The sequence below is a fragment of the Hyalella azteca genome, unplaced genomic scaffold, assembly GCF_000764305.2.
Source record: "Hyalella azteca isolate HAZT.00-mixed unplaced genomic scaffold, Hazt_2.0.2 contig13203, whole genome shotgun sequence".
NCBI lineage: Eukaryota > Metazoa > Arthropoda > Malacostraca > Amphipoda > Hyalellidae > Hyalella > Hyalella azteca.
The window spans coordinates 30,288-55,547 of NW_025943132.1; the positions used below are offsets into that span (position 1 = coordinate 30,288).

Consider the following 25,260-nt stretch of genomic DNA (forward strand, 5'->3'; position numbering starts at 1 on the left):
TGGACTTACATGTGCGCTGCTATATTTTTTAGCGAATTTTCTCATTTATGGAAATGCACTATTGTGCTCGCCATGTCCGTCCGTCTGTCTGTCCGTCCGTCCGTGACTTCACGTTTTGGGAGCGCAGTCGTGCACCACCAATTTCGTGCACCAATAAGCCCTAAATCGAACGCCTTGGATCTCTCCGGACCTACACCAATCAGCCGTGCACCACTCGGATTTGTTCTCTTCCGGCCTTGACCACCACCTGCCGTGCACCACCAGGCCGCGTATCGAATATGACTTTCAGGCATCGTTATATTACGTAATTTTACGTTCACCGCATCTGAGGTTAGGTTTCAGATAGCATAGTTCTGTTCCAAAATTTATCGTCCTTCGACAAGTGGCCGTTCGATCGAGGGCTGTTTCGACCCACGGCCTAGATACGGACGGCTTGAAGTGTTGAAGGCTACGTTCCGGAAGGCAGGAATCATGATGGTCCATTACATCCAGGGCAGTGGTGGTCTTCGGCAGGCGACCCCACGTTTTCGTCGACGAGAAAATGCGCTCCCTGTCACTCACTGCAGTGAGTACCGAGTTATATTTTTTCCACGATTGGTCTACCGAGTTCAGCCAGTGTTAGATCGTTGGAGTAGTCAGAAGTGGTGCAGGATCAGAAAGCCACTATGAAATTATATAATTTGATACAAATTCATTAAGATGAATCAGAATCGTGAATCACTTTCATAACATTAGAACAAGGTCAAAAGTAAATACTTAAAATGAGGGAATAAACAGATGAGAAACGAGAAAATTACTACTAAGTAAAACAGAAGAGCAGACATGAAACAGAACATAACTACCCAAGAGAGAAAGTTAACCTAATGTGATAACTAGACGCGAGAAAAAAGTCTGATTAATTTTGTATCAACAGAAAAGGTACGAGAAGAGCACAACAAATAACAATTGAAGAAGAAGCGAGAGTGCTTAAAAAACTGTAGACTGATCACAAAATGGTGCTGCGGCTTCTAATCTTGTTCGAATGCATTCTGAATTCGATGGTAGTGCTCGATGGGATGCCCATGCATCGCTTCATCACTTTCCTGCAAAACGTGTAAAAAATATTCAGCGTTATTAAAGTGATCTGTTCGCAGCTGAAGCATAAACTTCTTCGCAGCAACGTCAATTTCCACATTAAATCTTGCCCATTTTGGAATAGGGTTTCTGAATAGCTAATGAAGTTTTCTACGACGTTAGTTTTGAAAAAAATACATATGTTTCATCTAATTAAAGCTATATAGAAATGGTAGCACCAACGCAAAATGAAGTATTTTTGAAAGGCTATTTCACAGGGAAGTAAGTATAGCGAAAATTCAGAATAATAATAGATGGTCAGTATAAAATATCGTTAGTATTTATAACACACCCAACTTTCAAAGTGACCTCAAACTTCTTGGTTGGTGCACACCACAGAGAAACTAGATCCTGCTTCATTCTGCGAGTGATGATGGCACCTGTAATGTTGTTGTTGACGCACTCTTCCTCATCCTCACCAACCATCATCATGATCTGTGATGAAAATCACCACTAAACAATTTTAATGTTCCTATATCCCCTTTTACAAAGAGGTATTAAAAACCGACTTCACGGTTCTATAGTGAGATGCGATACATAATTCGCACAATAAAACAAGGTTCAATATGATTAAAAGTTTTTCTGTTTATAGGAGCCTAATCATGAAAAGCTTGCTGGAATCGATAACGCTTAAAATCGGCATTCTCTTGGTCGTGGACCAAGTGGGACCAAGTGGAACTAAACGCACTTTACTATAGCATTACAATGAGCATGCGACAATAGCTGCATATGCTCACCAGTTCCAGCCAGTAATTATCAAGATGAGTGAATCGTTGGTGCCAAGAAGTTTTGAGCGTCCACCTGCCACCACCGGCATTGCCAGAGCCGTCCCAGTACGGCAAGATGCCATTCTTGAACAGCAAATAGGCAAAGCCAATCTTGAGCTTGCTGGCATTCTTTATATGGTTGAACAAACTGAAATGTAACAGTCATCAGATCAATATCATAAATATTGAATACAAATATAATGGGGAAGGTGCGAAAATTTGGCAACCATACCATCCTATCAAAGGTATTGTAAGTTCGTACTAGAACAACTAGAATAGTGCAGAGGAGATGGATATTACAGATGACAACTGAATCAAAATATAGTATGTATAGGCCATTTATAATTAAATCTTGTAAAAAAATATTAATTGTAACTGAAATCATTTCAATCAGTTTTCAATCAACAAACTTATAATTGCTCGTTTTAGTAAAAAGTTCCCAGCTATATACACTTAAAAAAATTTAGGAAAGGATCCACCAGTTATATTAGAAGGCAATTTTCATTCCACGCAAGTTCTTGGCTCAAGTCCAATCTACAGCAGCAAAAACTTAATGCAAGTGTTCATTCTTTTTTTTTAGTTATTAGCAGGAGCAACTACACAAAAGCCTAAAAAATTATATCACTACCGGTACTCATTGCAGTGATAGACATAGAGAGCATTTTCTTATGTCCGTTCGTCCATCACGGACGGACGGACGGACATGACAAGCACAATAGCGCCTTTTTTCCATAAATGAGAAAATGCGCTAAACATACTGTCTATATCCGGAGATGAATCTAAATATGATTACCAATTAGCACCAAACCCGGGACTCTTATTAAGTCAGGAAGGGAAACAAAAATACAAGTGCCACTAATATTTGATCAAATTGAACATTATACTTACGCCCAAAAGTCTTCAACTGTATTGAACGATGCAACCACAGCTAGGCACTCCTCGTAGTTCAACTTTCCACTCTTGTCATTGATGAAATAAAACAAGGTCCAGGTGCTGTTCAGAGGATGCTTCAGGACAGGCTCAGGATCCTGTGCAGAGAAAACATTCTTAAATAATTAATTTTTTTATGCCATTCCCTTTTCATAGGTTTTATTTGTTGTTGAAAGTTATTGGTGGTGCTTGGTAACCTGTTATATACATGAACTGTAACTGCTCAGCACTCAAGATGAGGACTTCAGTCCCAATCAGAATTAGATCCGCATCAGCTTCTGAATTTTTTAAGGGGTGACGTCATTAGTCATGCTAACGTTCACTCTGCCCTGTCATTGGTATCTTTCATAGCCCAAAGTTCAAAGCAGTATTGATTTTCACTGTATTTATTCTACCCATTTATTGCATCAACCAAGAACTCAAGTGAAGACTAGTATGTGACTACAACAGATTGAGAAAATGCTGTGCAACAAAATGAACATTGGAAAGGTTCTGGAACCATCTTGAATTTAGATAATGTATGTACATTGATAATTGATCTAATGTCAAACATGGGCATCTTCTGAATTCTGTGATTATTGTCCATGAATTTAAATGTGACCAGCACAGCTGATAGCTTCACCCCCGATCTCTGCCGCGTCTGCGTCGTGGGGGTACCCTGGCCTGCGCGTCGCCCGGATGCCCGGCACACTCGCGAGTCAGGCCAAACGGCAGAGGCCCCCCCCGCCCGGATCGCTACCGGACGGAGGCTCCTTCATTTTTCGACCAAGGGTTGGGAAACCTCGGCCTCTCCTTCCCCCACCCACATCTTTGGCCGCCTATCTTTCCTGAGGCACCCTATGCCCTTCTCTCCTCTCACCTTTTCTTCCTACTCGTCCTTCTCCTCCTGACCCAGGGTATCCATCCCAACCCTGGCCCGTACCCCTGCTCAGTCTGCTCCCGCCCAGTTAAGCGGCGTGGATATTCGTTCAAGTGCTCCAGGTGCAATGCCTGGACCCACAAACGGTGCTCCGGCCTTCGCTCCTATCACCTCTACTCCGCAGACTGGATCTGCCCTACGTGCAGACGGTCTGACCCCATCCCAGCCAGACCCCCCTCCCCCTTGCCCCCCCACCCTCCCTCCTTGCTGGCCCCCTCCCACCTTTGCGTCCTCCAGTTTAACTGCAACAGGATCCAATCCAGTGCAGTTGAACTGGCTGCTTACCTCGCCAAGAGCGACGTGGCGATTGCTTGTCTCCAAGAGACCAAGCTATCTGCTGCATTCCGCCTCCCCTCCTTCCCCGGATACGCGCTGGAGCGCAGGGACCGCCCCGAAGGTCACGGTGGCGGTCTCCTCATCCTGATAGCCCCCTCCCACCTTTGCGTTCTCCAGTTTAACTGCCGCGGGATCCAATCCAGTGCAGTCGAACTGGCTACTTACCACGCCAAGAACGACGTGGCGGTTGCTTGTCTCCAAGAGACCAAGCTATCTACTGCATCCCGCCCCCCCTCCTTCCCCGGATACGCGCTGGAGCGCAGGGACCGCCCCAGAGGTCACGGCAGCGGTCTCCTCATCTTGATCCGCCATGATGTCCCCTACACCGGACAAGACATCTCCCCCCTCCTACGCGGCGACACCCCCATGGAGGCTATGACAATCTCCACTCCTCTTAATAGCTCACCTCTCAGTATCATCAACGTATACATCCCACCGGCCTCCTCCTGACCCCCGGGATACCTCCCGGAGCTCGCAGACATTATCTCCATCCCGGGAGACTGCCTGGTAATGGGCGATTTTAACGCCCACCATCCCTCTTGGTTCTCCCACACGGAAGAACAGAGAGCCGCAGAGCGAGGAAACGCAGTCGACGACCTCGTCGCTGGTTCCCCCCTCGCCTACCTCAATGAGGACTCCCATACGCGCCTCCCCTCCCATGGCCCGCCCTCCTCTCCGGACCTCGCCATCATCAGCGGTCACCTACTCCTCAGCACCTCCTAGACTCCTCAAGTCGCCCTCAACTCGGACCACCTGCCCATCCTGATCCATCTCCCTTCCTCTGCTGATTCCTCGACCCCGGGCCGCCCGCTCCTATGTCAACTTTAAAAAAGCCGACTGGCCCGCCTACACGGCAGCCATCGAAGCGGCGCTCGAGACGGTCCCTCCCCCACCTCGTGTGACGGAGAGTCGACCTTAAGGGAAGTCCTGACGACCGCTGCCAGACATCATATACCTGCTGGATTCAGGAAGGACTTCTTCCCATCGGTCAACCCTAGCACCCGGTTGCTCATAGAGCAACGAGATGACATTTAGGCGAGCAACCCAACCGACCCCCGGTTCCCAGATCTTAACCTGGAAATCGGCATCTCCATACAAGCCCACGTCAGGAACACCTGGCAAACACATCTTGCCTCTTGCAGTAGGCGTACCAACCAATCCAAACATTGGAATCTTCTCCGCTCCCTAGCCGGAAAGCGGAACCGCCCTCCCCCAAGCAGCCAATCCAATTTGGTCGGTTTTCCCTCTCCTCCCAACGCAAGATCTCCTCCGCCCTCTGCGAGCTTTTCACTTCGGTCGCTCCTCACTCTCAGAGCCCCTCCACCCGCCGCCTCATACGTCGTATCCGAGCCCAACATCCCCTCAACAGGGACTTCTCCCCTTTCACCCCGACATGGTGAAGCTTGCCATCGCAGCCGCCAATAACTCTTTCGCACCCATATCTTCAACATCTCCGTCTCCACAGCCTCTATCCCATCCATTTGGAAAAATTCTATAATTATTCCAATTCTCAAACCGGGCAAACCCGGAAACCAGGGCTCCTTATACCGCCCTATCTCCCTCTGCCCTGCACCCAAGATCCTTGAGCGCCTGGTGCTCCCATACATCTTGGGATCTCTCACCACCGTCCCCTCGCAACATGGTTTCAAGCCGGGATATTCCACTGTCACCGCTCGCGCACCAGATCGCGACGGGTTTGAACTCCCGGCGCCCTCCAGCCCGCACAATCGCCGCTGCAGTCGACCTCTCGAAGGCCTTCCACAGCGTCGACCACCCTCTCCTTCTGAGCATGATCGCGGCCTAGGACCTACATCATAACCTGGTCCGTTGGCTATGCTGCTACCTTAGAGGCAGGCTGGCATCCTGCCTCTACCTCAAAACACAGTCGCCTTTTAGAGCTGTTCACTTCGGAGTGCCCCAGGGCTCGGTCATCTCGCCGGCCCTCTTTAGCCACTTCATCTCCGACATCCCAGTTCCGACCCCCAACATTGCCTCATATGCGGACGATCTTACCATCTTCGTGTCGTCCCCGAGGCTCGACGCTGCTGAGGCTGAGCTCGCTGTGCTCCTTCGGAACGTCTCGCATTGGTCGGCGGCCAAGAAACTGGGCGTTGCCCCTGGCAAATCCTCGGTCACGCTCTTCACCCCAGACACCCACCAATCTCGATTCCACCCTGCTGCCACTATCTGCAACGGCGTCATCCCCCCGGACAAAACCCCTAAAATCCTGGGCGTCACCTGGGATACGCACTTCACATTCTCCCCTAATGCAAGAGCCATCGCCACGAAAGCGACGGGTTCTCTCCGCATATTAAAAGCCCTTGCTGGCACCAACTGGGGCTTCTCCAAGGAGGACATAGTTGCCACCTACCGTGCCATCACGCGCCCAATCCTCAACTACGCGGCCCCCACTGGTACCCTGTTGCTTCACGTACAGCAGTTGCCAGCCTGCAGATAATACAAAACACTGAATTGAGACTAGCCACCGGCTGTCTCAAAATGGCCCCGATCTACCATCTTCACCAGGAGACCGTCGTCCTCCCATTAGCCGCGCGTCTGGATCTGGCTTGTGCCCAGTCCCTCGCCAGCGCCCTCCAGTCCTCCCATACCTCATTCCGCATCGTTTCTGCCCCCCCCCGGGGGACCACCCCATGAAAACCTCCATCCAGTCGTGGTTCGGTCACCTGGTCACACCACTCTTGGATAATGGCATTATGCCTGCAGGTGCCTACGGAAAGGCCAAGCGGTCCCTTCGCAGGGAGATCGCCTCCCGCGTTGCGGCGACTGACGCCATAAATGCCATACTCGCCGCCCCGCCACCGCCGATTGCATCAGTGGAGGCCTCACTCCCTCGCCCTTACCGCTCGGGGCTATCCCAGCTCCGCTCGGGATACTGCAGCTCCCTGGCGTCCTATTCCGCCAGAATCGGATGCTCCCCTAGCTCCGCTGGCCCGGAGTGCGGGGACCCTCTCCAGTCCGTTCAGCACCTCTTCGCCTGCCGCGCCTTCCCCACGTCTCTCAGCGTCTCCTCACTGTGGGACAGCCCCGTGGAGGCAGCGGCTTTCCTGGCCACCCTCCCTGCCTTCGCCCATCTCCCCCAGTTTGACCTTTAGGGCGTCCAAACTGTGATGGTGAACGGTCGAGACCTTGCTCTCAAGGTATGACCAGATCCCAAAATCCAGAGGATTCAGATCGGGTGACGATGGGGACCATTCATCTTTGGTAATGAAGTGGGGAACATTCTCGGACAGCCACTCCTGAATCGATTTGGCCCCATGGGATGGTGCAGAGTCCTGCTGGAATGACCAGGGACGTTTTTTGAAGTGCTTTCGTGCCCAGGGCAACAATGCACCAACAAGGATGGCACCTCGATGGTTATTCTGATTCAATTTCACCCCTTTGTCAACAAAAAAAGAGGGGACTCCTTGAGGACTCTGTTACGGCTGCCCAGACCAGCACTAAGGTCGGGCATTGCTTCCTAGTCACCACACGGGATCCTCCGTCCCCATTCATCGATCAAATTCGATCATTTTGGGAGTTGAAGCGGTGTTCAACATTGAATATCTTCTCATCACTGAGAACAAGGTTTGGAAGCGTGTCGTCATGAATGCGGGAATGAAGAAGCTTGGATCTTTGGAGGCGTTTGTCAACAACTTAAGCAGACAGTTGGTGTTTTTTGACACCATAAAGATGATAAATAATGATAAAGATTAATGAGAAGGTGTAAACAAATGACAAATATCGAGGACAATTATGAACAATTGATTTTGAAAAAAATGTAACGCTAAATATGATGACCCTGTACATTCTCTGAATATAAGATTTTAATATCTAGATCTAATATCTTAATATCTAGATACTAAGACATCAACATTTCTATGAACTATGGAATTTCATGGATTGCAACCCATGCCAATTTGCGATAGAAAAAACCCACCCATTGATAAATTATCTGTGTATCACTAGGCCTCTAACTTGTTCTGTAGTCATTCAGAACCTGCTATAATTCAATGAAATAAAAAGGTTACCACCAGATAACTTTACGCTATTAGGGGTACTCCCAACCCACGAGTTCTTAAGGCACGGTAAGGCCAATATAGTATCGGATTTTGTCACTCTGGTAACTAGCTTAACAACCTAACAGCAGGGAAAATCAAACACAAGACCAATCAATCAGATGAACTTTAAAACCTTGTGGCAAAGCTTTATTTACAGTTGAATGGTAAATTATTATTATTATTCCACGAAGAGATTGTCGTGGCGTCTCGTTCAGATCGAACTTCGAGGGCACGTTACAAGTGGCTAAAAAAGACGCGAGAGGATAAAAACAGATGACGTCTATGCTAAAACAGAGGACATGTGCCACGACTGATGACGTCTATGCTAGAACAAACAACACCTGAGCGCGATAGTACGGTAGGAAAGTTATTTATTGTTCTTTTCCATACTTCGGCCAGGCGTCCGAAGCTATGTCAAGAGAATTAAAAGTCTTGTTCAATAGATACTTCCCAAATGTCAATCTTCATATTGTGCTGGTAAACAATTTCACAATCGGTTCTTTCTTCAGATATAAAGATATGCTCCCTGTTCATATGCGATCGTCCCTGGTTTATCAATATTGTTGTGCACGATGTGCATCTGCGTACGTCGGGATGACGTCACGTAATCTTTATTCCAGGGTCTCTGAGCATAAGGGCAGGAGTTGTAGAACCGGACAGTTGCTATCGCGCCCACCTCATTCGGCTGTGCGCGCTCACGCCGAGCAGTGTGATGTCCCTATTTCTGACAGTGACTTTAGGGTGTTAGCTTCCACCTCCGGGACTTATGATTTGCGCATTTTAGAATCACTGTACATCTTTAAACTTAGGCCCAGTTTGAATTCAGCTGTTAGCTCCTATCCCCTTGAAATTGTTAATAGATAGTTTTTTTCGTCTATTACTTGTGAATTTAGGTTTTTAATTTCGTTCTGTGCTTTCAATGTATTAATTTGTGAGTTCTGATTTGTGATTCTAGATTCTACGAACTGACGATGGAGCTGGTCTCCGAAACGTTTTCTATAAAGATATGAATTTTTGTGGACTTTTCTTTGCTTTTAAATTCTTAACAAACAACACCTATGATAAATCAGTAATATCCATGACAGATTAGGTGACGGCTAGGCCTAAGATTCAAAGGCTCTACGGAAAAGTTGTTTTTAGGCGTCGACGAAACAACGGCAGCGAAGAAGCAGATGTCACCGATGCTGGCAGAACATTCCATATTCTGGCCGCAGCGACCGGGAACGCTCTGTCACCGACGGTGGGCAGACGTGAGGACGGGACGACGAGGTCAGCCTTCGACGAGGAACGCAGTCGCCTTCTAGAAGGCAGATTCGACACGCGCCGTAGGCCTTCAGCGAGATAAGGTGGTGCTAAACCATGGAGGCAGCGGAACGTCAGAACAGCGACTTTAAACCGGATGCGCAGCCAGTGAAGGTCACGCAAAATCGGTGTCACGTGGTCGAATTTCCGCCGGACACAAACGAGTCGCGCGGCAGCGCTCATTACGAATTGCAGTTTGTTAAGTGCCGTGATGGGAAGTCCGTAGAGTGTGGCATTGCCATAGTTCAGTCTGGTCAGCACAAGCGCCAGCATGAGGGCCTCGAGAGACAGCGACTGACGCTACGAATTCACCGCAGGATGCCAAAACAAGCAGCGATTACTTTGCCAATGTGGTTGTTCATAGATAGTTCTGAGTCCAGCTGAATGCCGAGGCTGCGCACAGAGGATGCAGGTGCGACGAACTCGTCGCCCACGCGCGCAAGGCTGGCTTGAAGCTGATGTTGGCGCCGAGCGGTCGCGAACCAAATTCAATTTTCGATGCATTGAGCTGGAGCCGGTTGGAACGCATCCAGTCTGAAACGGCGTCCATGCAGGCAGGCATCCGGTCTTGCAGCGCTGCAGCGTCCGTCTGCGCACAGTAGCCATAGATTTGGGTGTCGTCGGCAAACATGTGCGGATTCAAGCTGTGTGAATCAATTATGTGTAACACGTCAGCAGTATATAGCAGGAAAAGGATTGGGCCGAGGACCGACCCCTGTGTGCGATGGTGTAGAAGAGGAGAGCCCGCGACGAACACATTGGAGTCTATTGTTGAGGCAAGACTCGAACCACCGCAGCACCGTACCGCGCAGGCCATACGATACGTCTACCTGACGCAACAAGGTGGCGTGGTCGACCGTGTCAAATGCAGCGGAAAGATCGAGTAAAGCCAGTGCCCCAATGTTGCCGCGGTCGACCGCCTGCAGAATATCCGAAAGAACCTTCAGCATGGCAGTCTCCGTCGAGTGGTGACGACAGTATGTGCAGATTGGAGGCGAGGCATGAGACCTGACTTATGAAGATAGTTATTTAGCTGCCGGGCCACAACGCGCTCGAGAAGTTTCGATAAATCGACAGGTTGGAGATGGGTCGATACGAATTCGGGTCTGAGGCGTCGAGGTCCGGCTTTTTGAGAAGCAGCGTGATGTAAGCGGATTTGAAGTTCTCAGGGACAACGCCCTCAGCGAGGGAGCGGTTGAACAGTTCAACCATAAAAGGTGCTAGGCTGGCAACATTCTCCCTAAGTAGATGCGACGGCAACAGGTCGCTGGCGCACTGCTTGTTAGGCAGCGCGCGCACCGCAGTGGTGACCTCATCCGCTCTGACGCAGGTGAACTCGCGTAGCACACAGTTGTAGGGGCACGGCGTAAAGGTTGCCGCGGGAGCATCGGCCGACGACGCGAGCACAGCTGAAATTTTGTTTTCAAAGAACGCATGGAAACCTTCCACGGTCACGTCGCCCGAGGCATCCGCACGACCCCTCCCCATGAGCCTATCCAACGAACGCCACAGCGCCCGAGGATCGCCGCGCTGTGCGTCAACTCTTAGACGCCAGAATGACTCCCTCTTGGATCTAAGAAGGTTGACATGGGCGCGCCGCGCACCCCGCCAGTTGAACGTCGCTTCAGCCCCAGCAGCAGGATCGTTACGTCTGCTCGCGCGATGGACAGCCCGCTGGAGCAGCCGAACATCACGCTTCGAGGCGCGACATTCGTCTTCAAACCACGGGTCGGAGGCTCGCTGGGGGACACGAACAGTTCGTGCAGGAATGAGGTCATCGAGCAAAGATGTCAATTCGATGTCGTAGAGTTTTGCAAGATCATCCACCGACAGCTCCGACCATGAGTCCGGCCGACCAAGTCGGGACGACTGAAGTCTCCTGCTCAAAACATCGCAGTCGAGATCGCGCCACGGGCGACAGGAGACGGCTCTGTACGTCAACGCCGGGCGAACACATGGCAACGTCCACTGGAGTAGTCGGTGGTCAGATATTGCGATTTCGATGATGTCAACGGGCAGAAACTGAATGTCGGTACGCGTGATGACAACATCCAGCAACCCGCTAAGGTCATTGGTTGGTAAGGTAACGTGACATACCATGCCGAAGGCAGACAGCAGATCGTTCAGCTGACGCGCCCATTGGTCGTTGGCACGATCCAGTCGAACTTTAAAATCACCAGTGATAAAAACGTGATCGGTGAAGGTCACAAGTCTAGTTTATGTATACATGTCTAGTTTAGGTATACATGATGATGAGGGTTTAGTTAGGTTAATGGATGGTACATACACCAGGTTGAAAATGGATAAAACACAACAAATAAAGTAATTGCAAGAACCCCAATAATATATTGGCAACTGTTATGCCTGGCACCTTACAAATGGTGAGTAGGTATGTCACTACCGTACCATCTGGGGATAGGCACGGCAGGTGGGGGAGTAACCAGCTGCAACCACATCAGTAAAATATTATAAAAGGGAACAGTGAAAAGCCGTACAACAAAAGCTCACAAAATTTTTCATATGTTCTTGAGACTTCCAGGATCCTTGGCCAGTCCTTAAGGGAGGGACTCCTCTCTCCATGGTCTCCCATCAGTCCTCATGATTGAAGTAAAGGGTAAGGGAACTTGGTCACCAGTTCACAGCTACTGTAACCTGTGAATCACTACCATTGCACTGAGACTAAACACTTACTTAGACTGAACACTTTTCAAGATAACAATAGCAATTGGTAGCACTTGGTAAAGAGGTAACTTTTCAGCACCATTGAGAGCTATCACAAAGATCACTTACAATTCCAGCCTCAGGTCAATCGTGTTGGGTTAACAGGAAACCACAGAGAACCACATTACAAGAAGTATATAAGAAGAAGAACCACAAGGTCCTCAAGCATCACAGTTAAATCAGTGGGTGGCACAAGACATCAAAGCAGTTGGGAATGCATACCAAGATCACTTAGTGATGCCACAATCAAGGGAACAGTTAATGCACAGTCTATATATACATGTAATTACAGATTATCTGCAACAATAAGAGACACAAGGCATTAGGGAGAAATGCACGAGGGAATGAATGGCAACACAAAAACACCAAGCAAAGGCCATTCCCTCACCATGTCATTATTCATTTAAAGAGTTTTACAATTTTGTTTCAATTCTTGGGTAGGTAATTATCATAATTATATTTTTATTAATATTATGGCAATTTTTGTCATCATTGCTAAATTTGTAAACTTTACAAATTTTTTTTATTCATTTTATTTTATGTTAATGGGAGCATCTGGGTCAAAAGATCAATAAATTTAGCATTTCTCTTTTCTATGCTCATTTTGTAGCTGCTGATAAGGCAGATATAATGCAGCAAACCACATATATGCGCGGCTTTTGTATTAATTCAAGATGTTAAGTCAGCACATAATTTTTTAATTGCCTAATGTAGCTCTTTAGTTGCAAACAAGTAGCAACACAAAGAATGACAACTTTTGAGTATTGACAAGAGAAGATGCCTCAAAGTTTGGGGCATATTTAAAGGTCCATTTCTTCAAAAGATATAGGGATAAAAAGCTAAACAATTTTTTAACAGACATGCATCATACTGCATTCCCTTGCTACTCATCACCAAATAACTACATAATATATACTTATCAGAACCTGGCTGGGATTCTAGAGGGGTATTAAATAAACCAGAACATGGAGCATATTGGACACAACCAATCACAGTCTGGAAAGGATGACATGACAGTCTCACAACCAATCACAGTCTGGAGAGGATGACATCACAGTCCCACAACCAATCACAGTCTTGAGAAGATGACATCACAGTCCCAACAATCAATCACAGCCTGAAGAGGATGACATCACAGTCCCAACAACCAATCAGTCTGGAGTGAATGACATCACAACCAATCCCTGTCTAGGGAGATGGACATGCATCTGCTTAAAAATGACAAGCTATCTTTTTGCAGTATTGTAGAACTCCAGCCTGGTCAGAACTATAATTTGTAGGGAAATGATGATAAGCAAATGCTTTTCATGATAAGCAGATTTTTGCTAAGCAAATGATGTCAACAAAGCTGTTATGATTACATTAGAAGGAAGTAGCTCAATTTTGCTTACAGAATGAAAGACTGGTAACTTTGCATTTCCATTAAAGACTGGCAACTTAAGTGCTGTAACAAGGTTATCAGCATTGACAATACTTACATACACTACTAATCAAAGGACTCAAAAAATAAGTGTCTAAAATGTCCCTGCTTTGCCACTATGCATTGTTACTAATGGTCAGCAGCTCTTTCCCTTTTTATATTCTTTTGAAAAATCTGTGAGGACAATCTACTTCAGAAAGTTGCAAATAGATATACTGAGCTTCTGGAATTCATTTCTAATAAAGTTGGTGAGGGTGGCCATTGCTTCTTCTATCAGAGGTTTTACTGAGACTGCATTGGTAGTACAATTACTTGATATAGGGCAACAGTTGACTTGGTCACTTGGCTGTAAGTATTCTCAGAAGATGGTGCAATATTTAAGCAGGGTGAACTGCCTTGGTAAGAGCCGTGTGATCTATGTATTTCTCCTTCAGTAGTGTTTATCTGATGAGTGCTATTGTTTGGCACTATTTGCTGTTTGTGCGGTTTTACAGATGACTAGCTACTTTGGTAGTTCCCCTCCTGTCCTTTCTGTTTTTCTCCTTCCCTGATCCTCCTGCTCAATCTGGACGCCCCATAAGACCATTATTATGAGCGACTTCAATGCTCACAATGGCCAGTGCAGTTCTGCACCACTCAGGATGATCACGCATCTGCCTGAGGTGCAGCCTTAATCAACTCAATAGACTCCAGTCAGTTTGTCCTCCTCAATCAAGACACTCCCACAAGGAGCCCTATCATAAACCAACTTCCAACCTCATCTGGCCCAAGACGCTGTCTGGACCCCACTGGCTCACCTCAACTCTGACCACCTTCCCATCTCTATCTCCCTGGACTCTCTGAACAACCGTCCTACCTACACCTACATCAACTTCCATCTAGAGCAGATTGTGACGGTTATGCCACTGACACAGAGGCCACTTTTAGTGTTGCTGCTCCCCCTACTTCTTGCTCCCAGGGAGAGATCCTCTTTAGGAGGATTCTCACCTTGGTAGCCCATCAACATATCCCTTGCAGATGTAGAAGGGATTTCATTCCCAACCTTCCACCCTCAGCCATCCCTCTTATCCATGAGCCTGATAGGGACCGTGCCTTGAACCCCATACATCCAAGGATTCCAAGCCTTCCAGTCCTCATTGACAATTAAACCCTCAACAAAAGATTTCCACCTTGGGTGGAAAGCATTTTATAAGTGAACTTCCATTCATAGAATTCCACACTGGTGGAAGACTTGGTGCTGGTTACTGGTAGCCTGGTACCTAGAGTCTTTCGTTGGTGTTGCTGGAACTATGTCCTCTTCATCTTCTGGGTCTGGCATGTCAGAATTCTGACATGGTGATGGTAATTTGGCCTAGTGGCAATGCAAAGAGACTTTGTCACTTTTGTAGATACATCCTTGAGTTCATTTTTGGGTCCTATAGGCTATAACTTAATAATAAGTAGACCAGTGATGAGTGAAGTACGGTATTATGGATACCACTAACCACATAGACATACCAGTATTATCATACATGGAAAAATAGTTAAAATCTTGAGTAGATGAGGAAATTAAAATTGCACTGATTATAGAAAAATGTCTGTCAGTATGTTAAAATTGGGATATTTTCAATATACTGAATATACAGAAGAGCTTTTACTAAGTACTTTACAGTTTACACACTACACACCTGACACTACACACAGTACACAGAAATAGGTATATTCAAATTGACAGGGCCACAGGGGTTTCTGAATTCTGACAGAAAAATAATCATTCAATTATGATATATGATAATAAGATTGCATAATAAATTAGTAAAGTTAATGGAAAATGCAGTACAACTTACACGTTCAACAAACAAATGTCTGTTGATCAGTGCAAATGATAACAAACCTAAACTAGAATATACCTAACAACTTTGATTTGAGCTGGCTTGCATTGCACGATTGCAGGTGGCAGAGGGCCTGAAGCCAACTCTTACCTTGTGTAGATGATATCATCATCATGATAGGCTGATAGCTGCTAGTACTAGCTACTAATCTACTACCTCTTCCCGTAAGTTAGGCTAAGCGATTAGTAGTTCTTTACTCGTTTACTACATGAACACCGCTGACAGCCCGACTCTCTGAATGATCGAGTGCTTACCACATTACTTTTAGTTTTACGGTATTCTTCTTCTTTTCGGGATGCCCACGCACGCAGGGTAGACTTAAAGCCACAGGACAAACTCAAGGATGACTGTTGGGTTCTACGGTATTAGGTACCTTTTCAAAATAATACCTACACCTTCGCTCCGCGTCCAGACCTTCTACTTCTAAAAAAATACTACTACTCTACTCTAAAAGACCTTCTACTTTCCACCTTCGTAATAGAATAGAATAGAAGTGTCGGCGTTGAAGACATAGGCCCATGGCCTGTTGCCGATTCTTGAACTTTTCGTGACTTGATTCACAAGGGATCCGGCCTTTGGAACCCGATCTTTCCATAACTGACGATTGATTGAGATAGCTGCTGGACTTATTGCCTGCTCCGTAATTTGCTAGGCATTAACTTGCCTTTCAAGCCCGGAACTATCCTTGTTGCGCGTCTTTGAACACTCTCTACTAAATTTTTGTCCTTTTCAAATTTCGGTGACCACACGACGTTTCCAAACTCCAGGTTCGGGCGCACGACAGGACTGGTTGTGATGCCGATTACTGAATCAGTTGCTAAATTAAAAAATATGAAATAACTTTATTCCAACGAGCATCGACTGTCACGTTCATTAAAGAAACCTAATAACGAAAACTAACAGAGATGAAAGTAACAGCACCTTTTTCTCCATATTACTAATAGCAGCATCATTTGTTGTGGAAACGGCTTCGTCCAGTTCAGTAGTTAGTACAACAGTTTCACTCATTTTTAAATTATGTAAATTAAGCAAAATGTTTTCTGCAGCAGACGTTTGAACATTCTTTTAACTTGCGTACGCAGTGACTGACGTTAATCATGTTTTATCTTATCTTTAAGCACCAGCCTTCTGTTCAAAACAGGGTGTGATATTTATTACAGCTTGTCAATGAAGCCAGCTTTGGACAGGTACGTTACCAGTTTTTCCCTCTGACAACTTGTCTCTTAGCTAAGAGTTCTTATTAAGTTACAGTAAAAGAATGCTGATGTTACAGTCATATCGGATACCACCCAACTTCCGAGACGAAAACGAGAAAAGTGTTCTCCCTTACAATGAAAAGTAGTTGAAGAGTAGTTTTTCAATATTAAAAAATGGTTTCAGTTATTATATGAGCAAATAATGAGCTTACGGAAGATAAATGATGTCGGCGCTGAAGAATATGTCTGATGTAACCAAAATATGATATGCTGTAGCCACTGGGCGAGATGGCCCTGTGGTTACAGTTCAGAGCAGTACCAAGATTGGAGCAGAGAGGCACGGGTTCGATCCCAGCTCTGTGCGCCAGTTTCTGGTCAGAATCGGCGAGGAGGCCGGGCGGTTAAGCACAGCAGAATTGTAGCAGTGAGTTGCGAGTTTAAGACCGCAAAATGCTGTGAATGTTCTGCGATGTTAAGAATCGGCGACAGGCCTACGGCCTAATAAACGCAGAAACCGCTATTATTAATATTATTATATGACTTGTCGCCGAATCTTATACTTTTCGTAACTTGTTCACAGGAGATCTGAATAGATTTCCTTTAACCGGATGTTCGAAAGTGACGCTAGTTTGAAATAGCTACTAGACTTCCACCGGGTTCGATATGGTGCTAGGCGTTTCAAGTCTGAACATGGATTTTTTCCATAGCTTTATCTAGTCTGTTCTTGAACGCGTTCATACTCGGAGCGCTAACGATGTAATAGGGGAGGCTGTTCCACACATGGTTGAATTATGAATTCAACCATGGTTCCACATGTCGGTGACTCGAGGCATCAAGTGTTGTCGCGTGGATGAGCTGCACCGCGGTTTTTTAGGTTTATAGCCGTGCCCCCCGGTGTTGGTTCGTGTTTCAAATTCTGGTAAATGACATAGCTATATAATGACAGGTGACAAGGACGGACAAGTGACAAGGAGGGACAGGTGACATGGAGGAACAGGTGACAAGGAGGGACCGGTGACAAGAAGGGACAGAGAAGGGAAATGTAAGGAATCGTACCTACATAATAACTTAATGTAAGGAATCCTACCTACATAATAACCTAATGTAATGAATCCTACCTACATAATAACTTAATGTAAGGAATCCTACCTACACAATAACTTAATGTAATGAATCCTACCTACATAATAACCTAATGTAAGGAATCCTACCTACATAATAACTTAATGTAAGGAATCCTACCTACATAATAACTTAATGTAAGGAACCCTACCTACATAATAACTTAACCCCACAACTGAGACCTGCAGTCAGACACCGCGAGCTCAGCGGTGGGGCGCTCAGGAACAATCCCCCTAGGAGCGCGAAATCCCACAGGACTTCTGACGAGCACAGACACGCGTCAGTCTTCCCTAATGGGGAAGTTAACTAAAAAATGAGGGGAGGCGACTTTAAATGTGGTGCTTAGATTCAACTTAGAAATAATATTGCCTGGTAAACAAAACACTTATGGGCAAAAATGCTTTCTAATGAATATAGTTAATCATCACATTCAATGGAAAATAAATAACAAGGGGTCTTGCAGTGAATTAATTATACATAATAAAAAATAACTGACTATGGATCGAGCAGTCAAGCCTCAGAAGGATCGAAGCAGCTTACTAACACAGAGGGTACAGCCAGTTATTTGTGCCCTCAACACAGTGAACAAAAACATACAGGAACACCTGAAGGAAAATACAATCCAAACTAATTTAATACATTCTTTCTAAACAAATAATTTGGAGTGTTATCAATAGCAGATAAATGACCAATAACCTGACATTAACTGGTTATCCGCTGAGCGCTGCATTAAGTAACTTAACTTAATGCACTTAACTTAGGCTAGTGAAACCCCACAGCTTATTTCCTGTCGTTTTTCTTAACAAATATAAACAAACGAGGTAAGATTTATCACTAACAATCATGGTAAGCTTAACGAACTCTCTTCTCGTAGGAAACTCGGCGCCTTTAAATCCCTACAAATTGAATTCTATTTCGCTGTGGATGAATCAAAGTATTTAATTTTTTTACAATGAACAATCAAAAGAAATGTCTTCCAGCAAAATTAATACATGGGAAGCTAATTTATTTTCAATGGGTGACATGCCTCTCAACATAGCATTTCTCAGTGTTTGGATGCCACAAGATTTTTATTATTACTAGAGGAATGTTCAAACATTTTCAATGTGCTTCACAAAATTGCAGTACTGCTTATTTGCTATTTTAAGAGAATTTTGTTCCGATTTATATTGTTGAAAATTACTATCATTAAGTTTAAAATACTTCATCCTCAGTTTTGCATGCTCTATGACTTGCTCAAAACGCATACTTTTTATACTCGTATCGTAATATCTTAGAGCATCCCTGATATTTATGTTAACATCTTGTAATTGATCCATTAGATGTAACATTTCTTTATTATATACCTGATCATAGTTTACTAGAGGTATGATGTCCAATTTCCAAGATTGATACTTGTTACTATAGCGTAAATTTGCTAAGTATGTAGTATCAACCAATGATGAACTATTACAGCCAACAGCCAAATAATGTTGAGGCTCTTCCTTTTGTTCTGCTAGGTATAACCTTATTCGCTCAATTAGCTCATCTGTGGCAGAAATAGGAGTTGAATCTTGCTCTTTTTTCTTTGAATTACTTAAAAATACTTCTATACTTTTGTTGGTAGATACAGAAAGTATTTTCTCAATACTATTTTTAGAATAGTTGATCGTTTGGTCATCATTTGGCGTAACTCCATCTTCTAGTTCAACATCATCGAATTTTCTTTTCTTAGTCGCTTTCTCCTCCGCTGAAGCACCACAATTGTGCACCTCCAGAGAAGTAGAGGCCGAGCAGGCAGTCTGGGGGGCTGCTAGACATGGCGTGAAGACGTCTGCTGTTGCTGGGAGTTCTTGGTTGCCTGGAGGAGCCTGGGGGACGGAGGGAGATGCCCCAGCCTCGACAGGCTCTGTGCTGAGAGGATCCAAGCCCAGGGCTGTAATTTGGAAGGCTCTGGCATCGGCAACTGTAGCACTGTTCTGCTCAGATGAAGAAAATGTTACGCATTTAAAATGTTATGTGTTTAAATGGTATGTGTTAAAGATGTTATGTGTTTTAATGGTACGTGTTTAAAATGTTGTGTTTTAATGGTACGTGTTTAAAAATGTCATGTGTTTAAAATGTTACTTTTTTTATGTGTTTACAAAAAAAGGGAGAATTTGTCGGGAAAACTTGGTCAAATAACAGAAGAATATTTGAAAAGATACTAAATAATGAAAATGACAAGAATATGCTTGCAAAAAAGAAAAACATTCTACATTTTTCACACACAATTGCTGAAAATAACTGAAAAGCATTCCAGAGCCATTAAGAATTAATTCTTTCTCTAATAATTAAATAATTTCCAAAAAAATTCTTTACTAAGAGCCTAGTAATTTGAAATATGTTAGAAAGAAACCCTGAATTATATTATCATCATGTATCTATTTAAATACACAAGCAAACACAACGCCAATGGATAAAGAAACTAAAAATTTAAAAGCAAAGAATAGTCCACAAAATTTTTAGTCAACTTGCGATTTAAGCAAATAAGTGACATTAATACTTGGATAAAGAAATATATATATTTTCGCAGGAAAATAAAATCATCTGAAATTGTTTAATAAAAAATTTGAATGAATAATATAACTACACTGTAAATTTAATAAATTTAAAAATCCAATCATCTTCATATTTAAGGAAAGGTTCTAAAATTTTGAGAAGAAAATTTTTTTAAAGAGTAATTAATACACAATCACTGCCAAGGAAGCATGTTTCTTTACCTTCCTTCATGAAAATTTTCAAAGCTTTGCTGAACTAAATACATTTAGTGCTATATGCACTTGCCACAGAGCAAAAATACTGTAAAACTATCATCAACCAACGTCATGTGGTTATTACTGGGATTTAGAAAATTAATGAAAATTAATGGGTATCATAGAATAATAATAAAGGCTATATATAAAATAAATTACTAACCACTTCTTCCAAGAAGAAAGGTTCCTCTTTCTCCACTTCAATGAAGACAGCTGAGAGTTCCGAGTCACAGTTTGATTGCTGCTCATCACGAGGCTCAATCTTCACAGCTTCTGCAAGTGCCACAACTTGAGTACTGATTCAATTAGAGGAGAAAAAAACACCAACACTGCTGTTATGCAAGATATTGTTCAACAAACTAATGGCCAAAATACTCTGTAGACGCTTCATGAACATTTTTATCAAAATTGAGAATGCTGAACAGCAATTCGAATTCTCCTGTCAACTTACAAGGATTTTGTTTAACAAATTAATTTGACTTAACAAGAAAAGTTTTATTTTCTTTTATTAGTACTGAAACCAAAACATTGAAGACAAATCTTTAATTATTTGTACAACAGGTGATGCAAAAACAATGATGCTGCTCATCAACCTTATGTTAAAAATTAGGTGGAAAACATTTTTATACCCAAGACCCTCGTATATACTTGCGTAGATATTCTAATTTATGACACTAAACCAGATTCTTGAAGGATAAATAGGTAATTAAACTTGAAATAAGATTTTCATGGCAACCAGACTTAACTGCACTTTGTCTGATGCTGTAATACTTGTAAAATAAGCAGGAACCAATTACCTGAAATATAACTTGGCATGGAATGCTGCTTCTGCCTGCCGTCCCCAGCTGTATGATGCTTGTGACCAGCGCCTGCCTTGACTGCAGGAGCATTCTTCTGCAATGTGGGTACCTCCTCTATCTCTGATGGAGTTTTTGAGTGCTCTCGCATGTTTCTGGAAGGTATAATGCAAGTTTGTCTGTATTAAATTGAATCAACATTCATTAATTAAACATTAATTTAACTAAATTGAATCAACATTCATTAAACTAAATACCTAAAATATTTAATTTTATCTTACTGGGTAAAGTTAATAATGCTCTAATTCACCAAGTTCAAATGTAAACAATTTATAATGAAATTCTATGCATATTACTGAACACTGAGCTGTGCTGCAGGGGCAACTATACCAAATTTTTGATGACACTAACTTCTGGCGATCCTCACGTCTGGCACTGACAAAAGCATTGGCGATCTTCTCCACGGCTGCTGCTATAACTGTGAGTGAAGCTGCCATGCTTCCCGTGTTATTTAGTATTTCCCTCTGCACACTCAACATATCATGAGCCATGGTATGATCATTGCTGTCAATGCTGCGCCGCTTCCTTCCACGAGCTGAAAATGACTCCGTGGTAATAACAGGCTTGGTAGGGGTGGAAGTCACTGGTTCCTTAGGGTATAATGTCCGTAGCTTTTTCTGGTTCCAAGCTTGAGGCACTGTAGGTGTGACCTCCGTCTCAAGTGAAAATGAATCACAAGACTTGACCTTAGGATTAGCTGCGACATTGTTGCTTGAGGGACCTGCATCAGGGCTGTGAATAACTTCGGCCAGTGCCACAGCCCCAGGTAACACTTGGAAATTTCCTTCCAAATTCATAATTTCAAGGCATAGTTCATTGTCATCTCTGGGGTGTTCTTCTCCAACTGGAAAAGCAAATCAAGCCATATTAAGATCTGCTGAAAATTAAAATCTATTCTTATGCAAAAACATTTCTCCATCTTAACATTCATGTATAGAATCTGCTGTCAAATTCAAACGGATAATCAATGAGCTCATAGTTCTTAGATAAATAGTTACAGGTATGTTCCATGTTATCATTAAATATGATAAACAAATGAATAACTTTGAAATTATACAATTGTTTAGCAATTAATTTCATATGAACTTAAAATAAAACACTATTTCATTAATTAATTATTTATAGATAAATTAATATAATCAGATAGAAAGTTATATACATTGATCATCTATTAATAATCTGCTTTATTTACCACAAGAATTTATTAATTAATTATGAGTAAATAAATTTGTTATGATTAATAAATATTTGAAATGAATCTGCATTTAGGTCAGTGACTGGCAGAATGAACAAATGATTGGCAAAAGTAATAAATTATTGGTTTCCTATGGGCCATGCACTAATATCTTCATAATAATTGAATTAGGAAGATGCAATAGTACTGCACTCACCTGAAACATCAGCTTCATTTTCAGGAAGTTCTGATCCAAACATGGCAGTTCGTGACAGAAGAGGTAGCATGGCCTTTTCAACATGGGAATATTTAACCTTCACAGGGGGCCCTCCACCTACAATTATAAGATTAGAAGAAACATGTCAGAAGCCAAAATAAGAAACCATTAAATTCATTTCTCTCAACTAACATGTAATTCCAAGTGTTTAAGTAGGGAACGTGTATCAATGACATGTCTATTAGAGTAAAAAGTTTCTCTATTTTTATGTGGATTTCTTGTTGAACTTAACTACTAAGTAGAGACCAATCTGAAATATCAGGGAGATTTTTATAGAATTCATTGGTGGAAAAATATTATTAGGTGGTTTTTGTAAGTCATTGGAGAATATGCAGTGTAGTATTTTATTTTAATGAGGGAAACTAGGGAAGAAGCTATAAGCACAGGTGAAATTATATATGGCTTAGGCAGTTTTGGCTCATTCTAGGATAACATCAATTTTGGGTAGGTATCAAGTACAATGTTAATGTTAGTTGCCAGATCAAGTACCATAGTAATGTTTTTGCATTGAAATGCCAAAGAGATGCAGAATGTAGAATCTTTTCAACTAATTTAAGTGATTGAATTGGGCCGTGCTTTCAATCAAATCATCTTTTATCAGAAAAGGGGACTTTTCAATTAACTTGATGAATTAAGAAATGAAATTGAAGCCCTGCAATTACACTCTAGTATTTTGACAATCCAAAAAATGATAAAATTCATTAAAATTATCCATAGATATTTGAAAGTAAAAAATTGGCAATGGCAATGAGCATTAAATCATCCAAATAATTCACTTACCAGTCAATCCACTGTATTGGTTTTCAGTTGTCGCCTTCTTCTTTACTTGTGTTCTCAAATCATAAAATTTTTTGCGCACTTCCGCCACATCTCTCTTCACCGTTGAGACACAATTTACACTATCAATGACAGCTTGCCACTGCAACAGCTTTGCTTTTGCAGTTATAGTTTTGTCAAACTTTCCTAGGAGTATATTTTTTCTTTTGGAAACTGCAGTTATTAGAGCCATTACTTCTTCATCACTGAAATTTGGACGTCTTCTCTTCAGATGCTCCATTGCTACTGCTGGGTGTTCCATCAAACAAGTCAAACTATTCCTTAAATTCTACACAGGTTACAGCTTTTAATTCAAATTTTATTCCTTTTTTATAGCAAATTGACACAGATTTTAGGGGTTGGCTTTCACGTTTAAATTAATGACCGTTTTAGCTCCAGCTATGTTATGTTATCACTGTTTAACCTGCAGGATAACTGCTCAAGATTATTCAGATAATGAACAATAAGTGTAGAATTTAAGTGACATAAGATTCATTGAATATATATAATGAACTGTGAATTGAAAAAAATAAGTGTTAATGTTAAGAAACTTAATAAAAACATTGAAAAACTTCATTAAATTTTAAGGAATACTTTTAAAAATGACACTTATAACAAGCATCAATCACACATAGGTTGCCACTCAGCACAGCAGCTACTGCTCATAACTATCTACTCATTAATATCACCCATATAATATAGTTAATTATAATGAATAATGGTCAGAATCACAAACAGTATTATTTAATTGATTATTATAGGTGGCTAATAAACTGTCAAAGGGGCAGGCAGGGTAAATTGGGACAGTTGTAGAATTTGTAGAAATGTTGTAGCAGCTAAACTAATCAAAATATTGCAAAACTAAAAATAGTGGCACAAATTTCAACATTTTTACTATCTATTATGTAAAAAACTAGTCAAGAAATCAAACATTTACCTACTATCTCTAAAAAATTGCTGAAAAAAAGTGTGAAAAGTGCAATTTTGGAGAAGTACCTCTGCTAAGGTCTGGAGCAAAAAAAATATTTGCCATATTGAAAAATTTTACTTACATAAAAGTTGCACCCAGGTGTCAGCTTGAAAATGTAATTGATGGAATTTGCCTATCTCATTCCAAAAAAAATGGCAGCCATTTCCGCAGGACGGGGTAAAAAGGGATACCCCCTGGGGTAATTAGGGACACCCTTAAAAATGCATTTACAGTACAGCAATCCCTTGATTAGCACGGTTTTGAATACCGCGGTTTTGATTAACGCGGAAAAAAAAATTGCGACCTACCCTTAATCTACGCGGTGCCAGTTTTGATTAGCGCGACTTTTTTTTCACAATGCATCATTTTCCCGCCTCTAGCCAGAGGTGTTACGTAAATTCGTCACACAGAAAATAAAAGCTTCTACCGAGAGTAATTAAATGTTTGGAGTCTAGCCGCAAGTGTGACGGTAGCGTCACATGTTATGAACTCGTTCGAACGTCGTTCGATGGAGTAGGCGCGTCGCTACTGCCAGTACAACACAACGACTGCGCGTGATTTGAAAAGTAATTCAGATTGTTTTTTCACTTTCGAAACATAATTCAGTGCGTAAAGGGATAGTTACTCGTTAGCCTTC

At 43.0% G+C, this 25,260-nt stretch overlaps 2 protein-coding genes across 4 annotated transcripts; both read right to left on the bottom strand.

The window, feature by feature from the left end:
• Window positions 1–718: 718 nt before the first annotated feature.
• On the bottom strand, window positions 719–16,457 carry LOC108667108 (eukaryotic translation initiation factor 4E). Of its 3 annotated transcripts, none has more exons than XM_047883540.1 (5): window positions 16,359–16,457; window positions 2,769–2,908; window positions 1,851–2,028; window positions 1,411–1,548; window positions 719–1,082 (listed from the first exon to the last, which is right to left on the bottom strand). In XM_047883540.1, the coding sequence occupies exons 1-5, from the start codon at window positions 16,443–16,445 to the stop codon at window positions 1,008–1,010; spliced, it is 618 nt and encodes a 205-aa protein (XP_047739496.1). In that variant the 5' UTR covers window positions 16,446–16,457; the 3' UTR covers window positions 719–1,007. The 3 variants fall into 3 exon arrangements, with proteins under 3 accessions (XP_047739496.1, XP_047739495.1, XP_018009581.1); XM_047883539.1 differs by having other exon boundaries at window positions 1,406–1,548; window positions 16,359–16,456; XM_018154092.2 differs by lacking the exon at window positions 16,359–16,457 and adding an exon at window positions 11,934–12,311 and having other exon boundaries at window positions 1,406–1,548.
• A 1,755-nt stretch (window positions 16,458–18,212) lies between these two features.
• LOC108667106 lies at window positions 18,213–24,167 on the bottom strand. Its single transcript, XM_018154089.2, has 6 exons — window positions 23,618–24,167; window positions 22,778–22,894; window positions 21,738–22,230; window positions 21,327–21,481; window positions 20,693–20,802; window positions 18,213–19,713 (listed from the first exon to the last, which is right to left on the bottom strand). The coding sequence occupies exons 1-6, from the start codon at window positions 23,913–23,915 to the stop codon at window positions 18,847–18,849; spliced, it is 2,040 nt and encodes a 679-aa protein (XP_018009578.1). The 5' UTR covers window positions 23,916–24,167; the 3' UTR covers window positions 18,213–18,846.
• Between the last annotated feature and the right edge of the window lie 1,093 nt (window positions 24,168–25,260).

Coding starts and splice junctions, on each gene's coding strand:
- LOC108667108 (XM_047883539.1), bottom strand. CDS start 16,445: ATGAGTGAAACTGTTGTACTAACTACTGAACTGGACGAAGCCGTTTCC. Junction 1,549..1,850: donor ATAATTACTGGCTGGAACTG/GTGAGCATATGC, acceptor TTTTCATCACAG/ATCATGATGATGGTTGGTGA. Junction 1,083..1,405: donor GAGGTCACTTTGAAAGTTGG/GTGTGTTATAAA, acceptor CACGTTTTGCAG/GAAAGTGATGAAGCGATGCA.
- LOC108667106 (XM_018154089.2), bottom strand. CDS start 23,915: ATGGAACACCCAGCAGTAGCAATGGAGCATCTGAAGAGAAGACGTCCA. Junction 22,231..22,777: donor AAATGAAGCTGATGTTTCAG/GTGAGTGCAGTA, acceptor TTGCTTTTCCAG/TTGGAGAAGAACACCCCAGA. Junction 19,714..20,692: donor CTTTCTTCTTGGAAGAAGTG/GTTAGTAATTTA, acceptor TCATCTGAGCAG/AACAGTGCTACAGTTGCCGA.